Genomic DNA, 14,550 nt, shown 5'->3' with positions numbered 1-14,550 from the left:
GGAAATGTAACTCACAGGATGGGTTCACTCCACCACTTCCTGAAGTGATGCATGTTTGGGCAACAAAACATTTACAACATGCCTCTCATTTACATTCTCTGAACAAATTGCTCCAAGTTCTGTACTGAAATAATGTTTCTTATTAACCTTGGCTACTCACAGCCAACACTGCATTGTGAGCAATGCTACAGCTCCTGGTATCCAGCCCAGCACCAGTCTTGATTATCCTGGCTTGTCCAGGGATGTTTAATAAGATTTCTATCCTGTTCTCCATCCTGCTGCCCAGAAACCACGTTACACAATGTACTGTTGCACTCTGTATTCCCCTGCAGTCACAATCATTGCAGCCTAAACCAGTAGCGCAAGCTCTATTTGTCTGGAGTTCCCAGGGTGCTTGCCAATAGCCAGCAGCACATTATGTGCAGTGAATTTTAAAATCTCTTTTTAGGTCTTTCTCTGGAGGAAGAAGCTTTTCCAGAGCTTTTGTGTAGGCCAGGGAAAATGCAGCCAGAAATACCTAGTTCCTGACATGACAAAAGCCAGCTAGCTATCACCCTCGTTGTTCTGCCCTGCACTGCACAGATAAAGCACCATGTACACATCTAGGAGAGAATTAGGGCTCCAGAGGAAAGGTTTTCACATGGAAAACCCTGTCACAATATTTTACAAAGTGAAAAATGCTTAACTGGCTGAATGGCAACCCAGACAAGAAAGCTACATTCAGCATCCTTGGGGATGTGAATATGTGCTTGAAGTACTGAGAACAAGACTTAGGGCAAGCTCTCAATGTCAACAAAGACAGATGTTTGTTTATCTACTTCTATGTTTGTTTATGGCAGTAGGGGTCACATCAAAGAGGCATCAAACCTCTGTTGTAGATGAAAACCAGAATATACTCCGATCTTAAGAAGAGTTTCTCCTCACCCCTCTCCATGCAAGGTGACTGACCAACAATGACAAGAACAAAGGGACACTGTGGAAATAAAATACATATTGACAATAGCTTTATCTCTGTAATTTAACAGCATTTTAGATTATTAAACGTGAAGACATTTTAAAAATCTACTTCGCTGTTCATCTCTGGAACAGCATGTTTGTTTTAAGCATTCTTCTTACCCTTCCAATATTACAAAATTATTATTACAACTTTTAGTGCCCTTTTAAAAGTCAGAGTGAGAGGGCGCCAAATGTGCTTATGGGCATCAGCAGTTGTGGGTTATGTCTCTAGCAGAGAGCCAATAGTACTCAGGTGGGACAGTAAGACTGAAGGTGAGGTTAGCCTAGTCCTGGAATGTTAGAATTACAAATCAAACTGTTTCCAGGGAAAGTTAGGCTGAGAGGAAAGAGGTAAGTCATAACCTCTCGTCTCAGCACATCTGTGTCTATAATAGCAACTCTCTTAATTTCAGGAGACTATTTTTACTGATTTTTTTGGTCAGTTGGCTTCCTCTTCCTGAGTCTGTGATTTGAGGCCTACATCTCTCAAGCTCTTATGAAGCTTTAAAAGGGGGACAGCTGTGCTTTCAGAAGCCCTGGGTGAGCTGGTGGCCCAGCACTGAGCCTGTGCTCTGTGATGAGTTCATCCCAGTCTCAGCATAACTCAGGGATGGACACAGGCTTGTTCTCTTGTTCTCATTGCTCCCAGCTGAGACTTTGCATTTCTGGAATTCAGACCCATGTTACTGCTCAAGAAGCAGTAATTTCCTGCTGTTATTTTTTTATTCTTCAGTTCTACTTATTTGTCTCTTGGCTTGACAGGCTCTTGGAACAAGTTAGTGGCCACTGGATTGTGATAATGTTAACTTATCTTCTTATTACATGTGTTTGATTTTCTTCTCATTTTATTTTGTATATACGAGGTGGCTTATTGACATGTTCAGAAAACTTAGATGCAGTACCACTACCAATTCCTTGATGTGATTAATAGAGAAGACAAAAGGAATTAATCGTCAGTGTTTCCTTTTACAAATGATTTTAAACTATTCTTTGATTTGAGGCAGCAGGTGCCTTGTTCTACTTTCCTCCTGCTGTGCTTGCCATCGGGCAATGGTCTGGGTTGTAGAAAGGCTGTGTAGTGAAACTCATGAAACATTTAAAAAAGGAACTTTCATTATGCCAATTCCAGTCTACCATTGCCACGAGCTGCCTGAGCATGGCAGAGCCTTTGGCTGCAGTAATATGTGAAGACATCAGAGTCTGTGCCTGAAGAATACGTGCTATTACCTCCAACATGTCTGCGCTCCACTGTTGTGCATGTGGCTGTAGCTGAAAGGTGTTTGAGTTGATGGCAGGGTACGCTTAGTTACTACCAGCAAAAAATGACAATGGCTCTAAATCTCAGAGGAAGACTGTCTGTTAGTGCTGCTGTAGCCAGCTTTGTATTGAAAAGACTGTAAAAGTTTCTGGGAATGCAGTGTGACTGGGGTAAGGGATAACAAGTCAGGAAAACAGACAGTATAATCATGGCAATCATCTTCTTTCCTTAGGGAACCAGGCTACAGAAGGAAAGACATGGCTAGTAGCCAGATCTTGATGACTGCTTTGGTCAATGAGCCTTGATGGAAAGTTCAAAATTACAGAAGGTGACCCTCAGTAAAGAGGTGTGCTCACCTACAAAATCTAGCAGGGACTGCATGTGTGGCTTCACAGTGTTGAGCTGGCTTCTCTTGTTAAAAGTAAAGATTCAGCTGGCTATGTTCTGATCAGCCTTTGGGTGAATATTAACACAGCCTTCAGCTCTCACTGGAGATGGCAGAGGCTGCATGTTTCTCTCCAGTGGTGCCCTCCATCTTTACTGATGCCAAATGGCAATGTTTCCTGCCCTTCCAGCCCTGATCTCCTGACCTGCCAAGTTATCCCAGGTGTAGGCTGCAGAAGCAATTAGCCCCTCTGTGCCACTCTTCTGAAGTGTCCCTGACCTCTGTTCTGCAGGCTGCCTTTTCTGGTGTGTGTGGGCAGGTGAAATCCCTAGCTCTGTTGAGATTCAGTGAACTAGTCAGTCATTTGAACTAGTCATAATTTGATTATGATTTTGCAAAGTGGCAGATTTTTGCCTCTGACATCCACTTTACCTAAGCCAAGTCCTTTTACCAAATACCCCACAGAAGCACAAAAGGAAGTTCAGAACACAGAAAAATGTCAAGAATCTGAGTTGAATCCTCTCACTTCAAAGTCTTTGTAAATGTTCAACAGAAAACAGGTAAGTATGCTCAGAGGCTAGTAACTCTACATATGTGAAATCTCTTTTGCTGGAAGTTCTTATGAAGTAGGTATATGCAATGCTGAATCTGCTATAGGCTCCAGACTACAGTACCTAGATGTCCTCAAGCAAGAAAAGGCAATCTTTGCCTTGCTGATGGGTGGAGGAGCACGCTTATCACTGCTGGGAATACTGTGGAAGCTATCAATGCTCGCATGGATTTTCCTTCATCACACACAGCAAGAGCCTTTGTTTCTTTCCAAACCATTCACTGCAGGCTTTTCCTCTGTCTGCTGAAATGGACTTTGTTTGGAGAAACATGTTCTTTCTGTTGCCTTTGAGGTTCTTGAAGGGAACTTCTCCTGAGGGTCTTCCTGTGGCAAACCACCTGGTAGCACTTAGCTTCCTCTTCAGCCCCAGGGTTATCTTGAGAGTCATCTTCTCTGTACTCTCTTGTTTTCTGTGACTTCTTGACTTCTGTGACTTCACAGGTGGCCTGAGTGAAGATGAACTCCTCTCCCTGATATACATCCAAAGGGAATTTTATCTTAGTAGGATAATTCAGGGTCAGGTCTGGGTTGCTACAGTTTTGTGGATGGTGATTTCACACCACTATTAGGGACTATGCTGTAGTGACTAACTTTGAATTTTCAGTCCTGGGATACAGGTAAACTGCAACTGTGTACAGGTAAACTGGACTGTGACTCATGGATGGAGTTACATTACAGTATACTCATACAATATTTTGTGATATTACTGAGTGGGCATTCACAGGTACCAAACATAATCAACAGTAAGAATAAGAGTATATTGTGCAGCAGCCCTAATAAAAAAATGAGACTGCTACTGTGTGGTAGAAACACCTAACAAAAAAAAGTTTCCAGGAAGAATAATAAGTGGGGAGATTTCATTCTACATGCCATAGGTAGCGGATGAAATAAGCAGGGGCAGAAAGCTCAGAAGGGGCTTTGGGGCAGTCCAGGTTTGGCAGCCATGGAGCCCGATCATTTCAAGCACACACACGCTGTAAATGACACCCCTGGCCATAAATCCTGGCTGCACGCTTGTGCAGGTGACAGCACAGCTCCAGCCCCGTCCTTCCCTTCCCATAGATACGGTGGAAGCTTCCTAAGGTTTAAGCAACTTGGTTACAGCCGGTGTAGCTGGGAACGAGCTCCCCAACCAACGTTTCTCATTAAAGCCAGCGGGGTAGATGAAGCCGTTCACAGCCCAGTCTGGTACCAGCATGCGGGTTGTGTAAATTCAACAAAAGCCCATTAATTCAAAGAGCTTTTGCGGTACGTGTGTGTGTATAACCTAGAACCCTGTGGCTTTATAACTGTACCTCGGCCGCAGCAGGCAAAGCTCAGGGCTCGCTGACCGAGTCTGACCGTACAGTTTCACGGGGATTATTTCGTCAGGCGAACAGCTACGGGTGGCAGCTCGCTAGGCCCGGCCGCGCTGCTCCGCTGCCGGCGGGCGGGACGCTGCGGACCGCTCTGCCCGAGCCGCCTCCTGCTGCCGAACACCCGCGGGAGCACGGCATGGAGCGCAGGACACCGACACCACAGCGGAACCAGCTTCCCCGGGCGCGTTGCCGCTGGGGCTGCTGTGGCGGTGGGACCCGCGCCCTGCCGGAAGCGCTGAGGCCGGGCCGGAGGCGGGAGGCGCTGCCGGAGCCTATGGGGAGGGAGGGGGATGAAGCGGCTGCGGAAACTGTGGCGGGGCCGCACCATGACCTTCGGGGTCCCCCTGTTGGTGAGCACGGCGGGGGGGTGGGCACCGGCACCGGGGAGGAGGCGCGGCCTGGGGACGGGCCGGTGCGGCGCCAGGCCCCGCCCCGGCGGCTCCCTGGCGGAGAGCGGGCTCCGGGGGTGGCAGTCCCGGTGCTGCCCGAGGGACGCGGGGCTGGGCCCCTGTGGGCAGGGCCCTGGCCGTCTGCAGAGGGCCGGCACAGCGCGGGCAGCTGTGTGCCGGTGTCGGGGGGACAGCGGCTGGCAGTCCGTGCTGCCGGGAGCGGAGCGGGCCGGGCCGTGTTTGCCCGGCAGGCGGTGCTGCTGTCAGGCCTGCGGAGTCCCCGGCCAGGAGGGAAAAGGAGCGGGAGCAGCGGGCCGAGCTCTGCCCGCAGGCCCAGTGGTGGCCTCTGGAGGTCGGGGAGGGCGTTTGGCAGCGTGGTGTTAACCATATTCCTAACTAAAAGGTGAGGGAAGTGCACCTCGGTGTTTTTCTTGAAAACGCTACTTATGTGATGGACTTGATTTAGCTTTTCAAAGGATTTTGAACTGCAGCGGCAGTGTTGGTCTGATAATGTGTATCTCTAAGTAGACAGAAAGAATTTTAGTTAGATGAGTTGATAGGTCTTGGTGACTGTTGTGCTCAAACCCTTAGCCTGTAATATTGTGAAAAAAACAGAAATGTCATTATAAGACACAGAAACTTGTCAAAAGTAAAGTAAAACATGGATCAGGACTCTTCCAGTCCACTCAAAGTCCTCAGCTGGAATAATTTTGCAGCTTTGTGGTGCCATTGTAGAGCTGATGAAGATAAACTGTAGAGTCTAGAGGAGAACAATGTAAAAGATACACCAGACATTCCACTGTTAAGGAATGCTTGAAAGAATTGACTTAGTTTAGAAAAGTTCTGCAAAGTTCTGTACATCATATAGTGAGAGCAGCAATTGGTTTTCATGGCTTGGAAAAGAAGTACCAAAACAAATGAGCTTCAGATGAGATGTTAGGAAAATGTTACTTTTTGTCAGGATAGAGCACCTGTGATACACACTTGAAGTTTTTAAGAAGCAGTTAAACAATCATCTGGCAGTGATGGGGTAGATGTTCTCACTTCTTCCCTGCTGGAGGTAGGATTTCAGCTTCCCAAGCCACGGTAGACCTATGGTTGTCCTTTTGGCCCCCCTAGTGTTTTTTAATGATTTGCCAAAGTTCATAGCAGGAAATTTTGAGACTGGTTTCTTTGACTTTGTACTAATTGTGTTCACTTTCTGTTACTGCGAGAGCTCTTTCCTCTAGAGACAATATTATATAGAGAAATGTTCTGTTATATTTTTTCCAGGGTTTCATGTCTCACTGCCATAAAATTATTCTCTCTTGTGAATATTTCAGAATGTTTCTGTGTTGCTGCCCAAAGGCTTCCCAAGGAGTAAGAAAAAAAAAAATCCATGCAATTCTTGTTAGTTCTTGTCAGTTCCCCAGCTGTCTATCGAACTCTGAAACTATCTGTGAAGCTGAATACAGTTGTACTAAACGATCAGTTACAGCAGAAAGACATTGAATCTATGCACAGAATCAGAAAGGGCATGCCTTTGTAAACCTTTAAATTCTGCTGAATTTGTAGATAACATTGAAGCCAAAGGTTTCTGGTCGATTCTTGCATCCTGTACATTGGTTTTTAACTAGACAGGTACAGGATTTTTCATCAGTACCATATTTGCTTTCCTTTTTTACTTTTTTCTTTCATATCTTCTCACAGTGCATATTTGAATTAAAAAATCCCTGTGCCACTTTTTCTAAAGACTCCACAGAGAGATCATAATTCAAAGACCCATGAGTGTCTCATTATACACAACACACACACGAATATATAATAAAAATATTTATTAGTTTTTAGTGTAAATTATCTTGATAATTTTTCTTTGTTCTTTTGGGCTTGGGACTTTTAGAATATTTCAATGCAGAAGGAATTTTCTTTGTTGATCTTAAACCTCGAACTGACAACAAGTTTCAGGGTAAGATGTGTAAATCACATTTGGGAAACGGGAGAGGTGCCCGAGGATTGGAGGAAAGCAAATGTCACTCCAGTCTTCAAAAAGGGCAAGAAGGAGGACCCAGGTAATTATAGACCAGTCAGCCTCACCTCTGTCCCTGGGAAAGTAATAGAACAGCTTATCCTTGGTGCCATCTCAAGGCATATCAAGGATAAGAGGGTTATTAGGAGCAGTCAGCATGGCTTTACCAAGGGTAAGTCGTGCTTGACCAACCTCATAGCCTTTTATGAGAATGTAACAAGGTGGATGGATGATGGCAGAGCGGTGGATGTGGTCTACCTTCACTTCAGTAAAGCCTTTGACACAGTCTCCCACAGCATCCTCACAGCTAAGTTGAGGAGGTGTGGTCTAGACAATAGAGTAGTGAGGTGGGTTGCAAACTGGCTTAAGGAGAGAAGCCAGAGAGTGGTAGTCAATGGTGCGGAGTCTAGTTGGAGGCCAGTATCTAGTGGAGTGCCTCAGGGGTGAGTACTGGGGCCAATATTATTCAATATATTCATTAACGATTTGGACAAGGGAATAGAGTGTACTATCAGCAAGTTTGCTGATGACACTAAGCTGGGAGGAGTGGCTGACACGCCAGAAGGCTGTGCTGCCATCCAGCGGGACCTGGACAGGCTGGAGAGTTGGGCGGGGAATAACCTGATGAAATTTAACAAGGGCAAGTGTAGAGTCCTGCATCTGGGCAGGAACAACCCCAGGTTCCAGTATAGGTTGGGAAGTTACATATTAGAGAGCAGTGTAGGGGAAAGGGACCTGGGGGTCCTGGTGGACAGCAGGATGACCATGAGCCAGCACTGTGCCCTTGTGGCCAGGAAGGCCAATGGCATCCTGGGGTGTATTACAAGGCGGGTGGTTAGTAGATTGAGAGAGGTTCTCCTTCCCCTCTACTCTGCCCTGGTGAGACCACATCTGCAATATTGTGTCCAGTTCTGGGCCCCTCAGTTCAAGAAGGACAGGGAACTGCTGGAGAGAGTCCAGTGCAGGGCAACGAAGATGATTAAGGGAGTGGAGCACCTCCCTTATGAAGAAAGGCTGAGGGAGCTGGGTCTCTTTAGTTTGGAGAAGAGGAGACTAAGGGGGGACCTTATTAATGTTTATAAAGGGTGAGTGCCATGAGGATGGAGCCAGGCTCTTCTCGGTGGCCAACAATGATAGGACAAGGGGTAATGGGATCAAGCTGGAACACAAGAGGTTCCACGTAAATTTTGAGAAAAAACTTCTTCTCAGTAAGGGTGACAGACACTGGAACAGGCTGCCCAGGGAGGTTGTGTTGTCTCCTTCTCTGGAGACATTCAAAACCCGCCTGGACATGTTCCTGTGTGACCTCACCTAGGCGTTCCTGCTCCAGCAGGGGGATTGGACTAGATGATCTCTTGAGGTCCCTTCCAATCCCAAACATACTGTGATACTGTGATACAGTTTTCAGTCATAGTTTCTCAGCAGATAAGACTGTTTCTTTGTGAGCACTAACAATACTGCAGTAAACATTGCTTTGTGAATGTTTTCTTTAAGTGTGTAAACTTCTCAGACAGAATGTCTCTGCGTGGCATAGAACAGTAAGTATGCAGGAGGGAGTGATGTAACCTGGCACAGAATATCTTAACAGCTTGAGTGCTACAGGGTGAGTAGTCTGAAGCACTGGTAAAGATGGTAACATCTGTGTAGATGTTAGGATGAACTCCAGTGAGCTTACAGATGTATCTGCAAAATTTGCTGTTGTGATGGAGGGCTGTGTTAACTTTGTCAGCTGTATCGACATCTTTGTTTCCCGTCATGATAATGGGAACTCTTTCCTTATCATGTGAAGCTTAACTTGCAAGTCTTCAGGATACTTGGTTCAGTTATAGAAGAAGAGTTTCAGTCACTGCTGCTTTATATTCCACAATCAACTCTACCTGACCAAAAAGGATGTGTCTATCAATGTCCTATTGCGGCTGTGTTGCTTCTGTAAGATCTTGAGAGAACAAGGCTCTTATTACAGCTGGTGGATCCAGTGTCATTCTTACGAGACACTGAACATGTCAGGTTACTTCTGTAGTGCCATTACAATGTTTGAAGTTGCTGGAAGTAATTTTTTCAGACAAGTATAAATGGTGATTCTAGATCACTGAGAAAACGTATTTGGATTTTTAAATTGCAGAGCAGTAAGAGTTTTAAAACACACGTTAAAAAACACCGTTTCATGTGCTTACACCACTTTGGAAAACTTGCATTTGTGTTTCGAATTTGTACCATGGTGCAATAGCCTCTCTATCTATGGCTGCAGAGTTTGAGTTCTATTAATTTTTCTGTGCTCCCAGCCCCCTGCCATTCTGTAATGACCATGCTTTTAAAAGTGCTTTCCTTGTGCTTGTCCTTCAGGATCTTGTCGTTGGTGTTTTATGTGCTGTGCCTAGTGTTGCCAAAGAGAAGATGGGGGTGGCTTGAAACTGTGGAAGATTTTTCTGTGGATGAACATGTTTCTAGAATCTTTTTTTTGCTCCCAGTCAGGAAGTCACAGAGTGTCACTTTTATGCTTCAGTGACTTGTATGATAAATATTGGGTCTCTAACCTTGTGATGAGATATGTCTTTGACTTCTGCTGCGCTTTTGTTTTGCATCTCTTGTTCATCTGCATGTGTTTGAATCCACAGCAGAGTGTGGAGCTGTTCCAGACAAAACCACTCCCTGGAACTGTTTGTGCTGGAGTGGAAGCCAACGTGTTCAAGCTAAATGGGCTTTTCTGGACTCCAGTTTGTGCAGTCTGAACTAGCTGGCATCCATATTTCAGTTGACTATCAGGCCTTAAAATTTCCAGGCTCATCTTTTGGATCAACACCTTAAACTTTTCTTTTGATTCTTAATTTTTGAGTACTATTTTCCAGATAAATGTTAGACAAACAGATAGGTATTCTTTGGTACTACAGATTTCCCTTCTGTTTCATTTCGAAACTTAGAGAGTGTATTTGCATTGTTTAAATGTGGTAGAATGGACTAATTTGACGCTCAGGGGAGCTGGGGTTCTGTGTTGAGCCACAGAAAAGGAACGTAAGTAGAGACTTGCCTGTTTTCACTTACTGTGTTTAGTCCTGTTCTAAGCCTCCACCTTCTTTGAGAAGTGTCGAAGGTAGAGATCTAAAATTAGTATTTACTCTATAGTACATTTCATCTTCATCCTCTGTCCAGCATTGTCAATAGGGAAGTATTGCTTGACTAGTAGTGGTTTCTTTTTATGTTCTTTACTGCAGGTTTCAATTTATTGCTGTTTCAGGCTGGGCCTAACCCATCACAAGAACCCAACAGGTTGCCATGAGACCTAAACAGTTTCTCGTTGTAATGAACCTTGGCTAGACTTGAACCTATGAGTAATAGGAATGATAGTTTTAATAAGGAATCAAAATTCTGGCTTCTAGAAGCTTAAGAAGGAAGAGAGGGTGATGTTGAGAAAGTGCAGCTTGACCACCACGGCAGACTTAGTTTTCAAATAGCTGCAGCTGCTGATGAAATTCTCTTGTCATCAGACCAGCCCAAGCAATCTGTGCAATGCAAATTGACAGTGTTGGGGCTGCAAAGGCCCTTTTTTGCTAATGCTCATGCTGAGGAACATATGGGTTTCTGTCTCTTCTGCATTGTTCTTAGATTGGTTTCTATTAAATGCATTTTCTGTGCTTTCCAACCTGTTATGAAATGGACATTTTAATAAACAAAGCTTTTATTTTCTTCCTAAGACATAGAGTAGTAGCTATGAAAGGATATGGACAGTTTTTGTTGTATTTTGGCCTGTAGCCGTTCATATTTGCAATCTTCAAAATCACTGCTTTTAACATACTCTGTTTTGAGCCAATTAGCCTGATACCTTGGCTCAAGTTTAATACTCTGCACAGAGTTCTGCATGCTGTGAAAACTACACTCTTTTGCTTTATCAGTCTGTTATAATTGGCTTGACTTTATACTGGCTGCTGTCCTGGGTTGCCAGCATGGTGTCCCTGGGGCTGCCCACTGCATATTTAATCTGTTTTTGAATGTAATGCAGTGCAGTCTTTCTGCAATTTGCAAACTCTAGTATATGTATTAAGTCAGTGCATTCTATTTGTTTTGCTTTTGAATGAAATAACTACTAAGGGATGTATCATTTTGGTTTTTGCTTTCCTCCAAAGGAGGCCTCTGATCTGAACTAAAGGATTTCCATTTGTTGCAGGCAAGAAGAAAAGGTAGACCCTCTTCTCCCATGTAGAGTGGGGAGAGGATTTAGTAAGTTTCTGAGAAGGCCTTGTACTGTTTTTCTCTCTTCTCAGTAGTTTCAGCATTAGAGCCAACGCTTGGAATGGCTGTGGGAAACAAACTCTGGAGAGTTAGAGCTGGCAGAGGGGGGCGCTTCAGGTTAAGATGACTTGCCTGGACCTTCTCTGAGACTGGCAGTTTGTCCTGCTACTTTATTTAGGGAACAAAAGAAAGACTTCAGTCTAGTGGACTGTCAGTTTGCTGTCTTTCACCCGTCTTGCACTGCACATAAGACAGTTCTTTAAAAAGGAAGCCCCAAACCCCTTTTTACCATGATCACTGCAAACTGAAATAAAATACCTCTCATAACTGTTGTAGTTTTGAAGCTCTTGATTAATACCTCAAGGGTTTTGCAGCAGCAGTCTTGAAGAAGAGGTTAGAAAATGATCATGCTTTTTCTCCAGTGATATGTATCATAACATTTTCCACCACTGCATAATCTGTGCTGTCTGCACTAAATATTGTGATTTGCTTAATTCAGGGATTTATGACAAATGTAATTTGTAATCTGGCTCTCACAGTTGGTACTATAGCAGGAATGGCTTTCTTTAACAACAAGGATGCTTGTGATATGGCAAATTGCTGGTGCTGCCAGATAAATAATTTCTTGTTAGTTTGTTAACCCAGGGAACTGAAGATGGCTGCTTTAGATTATTCAGGAAACGAAAAAAAAGTAGGGATCTCCTGTAAGTCCCAAGTTCTTCTGCTGTTATGAGTCCTCAGTGAGCATCTGATTGCAGTTGGTGACAAACACAAGAGTTTCCCATCCTAAGATACTGTTCAAGGGATCAGTCTGATGCCATCCGTAACTGATTGCATAACGTACCTTCCAATGGAGAAGTGAACCAATAGAATTTTTTAAAGTATGTTATTAAAGAGAATTTTATGTCATTTTTTTACATAAAACATTTATTGAGGTTGCTGAGTGTATGTGACAGATGGTGCTCTTATGTCACATCCTATCTTTCATTTTGTTTTGGAACATGCAAGTCTTCCATGCATGCATAATTACATTACAACATTGTAGGGATTTTTTTGTATACTCACTGAAACATAAAGGAATAATCCAATGTGAGATCTTTAATGGGGGGAGCGGGGTGGTGCTAGCAGTGCTGTTAAACCGTTTGCTTTGGTGTTAAGTGCTGGTTAACTTGTATGTTTTATGATTTTTGCTTTCTTAAGGTAAACTTTAGATGTAAAGGAAGAAGTGAGAAGTTATTTCATCAGTCTGCTGAGTGCATTAAAGTAACTAGACATATGACGTTCACTACATAATAATGTTTTTGCTCCACATTCTGAAGCACATAACATTAATAGTTCTCTCACACTGAAAGAAGGAATGTATGTTTGAACTTTCCAGCTTCAGTACTCTTCAGGTGCCAATGCCTTAACATTTTATGATGCAAATTAAGTATCTATATGATTCTAAAATTGGAATGAAGAAAAATACATCTTAGTTTTCATTACATATAGCATCACTTTTCCCCTTTCAGTTAATTTGAGAGTGAACTTGACCCTGACTTCATTAGAATGTTGCCAATGTGTTCTATTGGTATGGCATCCTGAATAGCTTCTATGATCTCTTTTATAAAGTCTGGACTAGTGGATGGAACATACTGGACTTTGCTGTTGCCCTTGGCTTACGTTAGGCAAATTTGTCCATTGAAGTGCCTTTTTAACTGAAGAGTATTTTGCAAGGAATGTAGAGATTATCCCTGTTTTACAAACTGGGAAACTATAAAAGTATGTGAGACACACAGAATATGCAAAGCCAAGAAACTGATAATGTTCTGGAATTTTTAATTTGAGTCCTATCCCACTTATGATTTTTTTAAGCAGTGACTCTTGATACTTCATTGTTGTTTGTATGTGTGCATTCTTCCCTTTAAATACTGTTAAAGCAGAGGAAGGTAGCGAGGATATCTTCCCTCATAATGCAAAAAAGAGAAAGGAAACACATAAACCAAGACTAATATTTCCACTCAATGCATTGTCAGTCACCGAGTGTGTTACTACTTTTAATGTTATTATAGTTGCATAAATTCATTTATACCTTCTTTTATTGGCATTTGAACACAGTTTTCAAAAATGTAATTGACTGCATAGCTGTCTGTTACTTGTGTAGATGAAGGCAAGGCGTGCTCAGGACTGTCAGCTAACTATTGACGTGCTGTTGGTTGATTAAATACATGCTGAAGATGACTGAATCTGGTCTGGTTTTGCAATGAAGTCTTGGACATCACGTTTGGTTCTTTAGAACATTGATCAAGTAAATTTGTAAACATATTATTTATATTTTTGTGTGTATTCCGTACTTTTGAAAATTATTTAATCTTAATCCTAGCCTTCTTAATCCTAGCTATAATATTTCAGTGGCATTTGTAATTTCTCACAGCCTACATGTGCTTTGACTTGGATGCAGCCTAACTGATGTTCTATCATAAGATAAATCAACCATTGTAGCATTGGAAGTGTAGAGGCAACTATACTGGTAATGCAATAATAATAAAAAAGCAATAATAAGCAAAATGTGCCAGCTTGCCGGGCTGGTTACACTGCTTATGCAGTATGAAGAGCAAAAGTACTTCACAAACGAAGTGGGTTTTTTATAAAGGTGACATGAGTAAAATGAGAATCTCAGGCCGAAACCTACCTAACGGAACTGAGAGGGGTGTGTGCATGAACTTCTTTACCATGTGCATAGCTGGAAGTGTAAAATGCACTGTACAACAGATGGTTGCTGTTATGGAACAACCTGCTACTTGATTTCCCTTAGTTACAGTGTACATTACATTGTTTTTAATTATCAAAGCTGAATAATGTAATATCTATTTTTTAGCTTGGGACATGGCTTTGTAAGCCTCAGTGTACCTTTTCATTATGTTAATTAATAGTTGGGTTATGAGGAACAGGCCAGTTAAAGCTCTTCCTCTTGTTCATATTTTATCTCATAATGGCATATACTTCATGCAGGTTTGTTGTTGGGTAAAATCATTTTTAATTGACGTCACAAGTAATTGCTCCTTTCTGCCTAGTTTAACAACTGTGTACCGAACCATTTCTAGTGCAGTTGCGTTTGCCTGCCGTAGCCACTCTTTGACAACATGCTAATATACACAAAGGCAAAAGGTGTGGTGCATAACAGCCACAAACTTGACTATAGCACTTAGGTTTTCTGTTCATTAGGACTTGGAGTTTGTTAACTCATTGGATATTAATTAACATAATACTTGTTAGGAGTTAAAGAAGATCAGCTAATGAAAATTTATGCTGAGGTGCCAAACATATAAAAATTCAGTTACAGTCC

At 42.9% G+C, this 14,550-nt stretch overlaps 1 protein-coding gene across 1 annotated transcript in view; it reads left to right on the top strand.

Moving 5' to 3' along the window:
* Positions 1 to 4,748: 4,748 nt before the first annotated feature.
* LOC102084647 (cytochrome c oxidase assembly protein COX16 homolog, mitochondrial) overlaps positions 4,749 to 14,550 on the top strand; it is a 52,908-nt gene continuing 43,106 nt past the window's right edge. Inside the window, exon 1 of the mRNA XM_005502246.3 lies at positions 4,749 to 4,957. Within this exon, the coding sequence (XP_005502303.1) occupies positions 4,898 to 4,957 (60 nt within the window). The 5' untranslated portion in view covers positions 4,749 to 4,897. The remainder of the gene's footprint in view (positions 4,958 to 14,550) is intronic.

This window comes from Columba livia, chromosome 5 (genome assembly GCF_036013475.1).
Source record: "Columba livia isolate bColLiv1 breed racing homer chromosome 5, bColLiv1.pat.W.v2, whole genome shotgun sequence".
Classification (NCBI taxonomy): domain Eukaryota; kingdom Metazoa; phylum Chordata; class Aves; order Columbiformes; family Columbidae; genus Columba; species Columba livia.
This window is presented reverse-complemented; position numbering and strand designations above follow the sequence as displayed.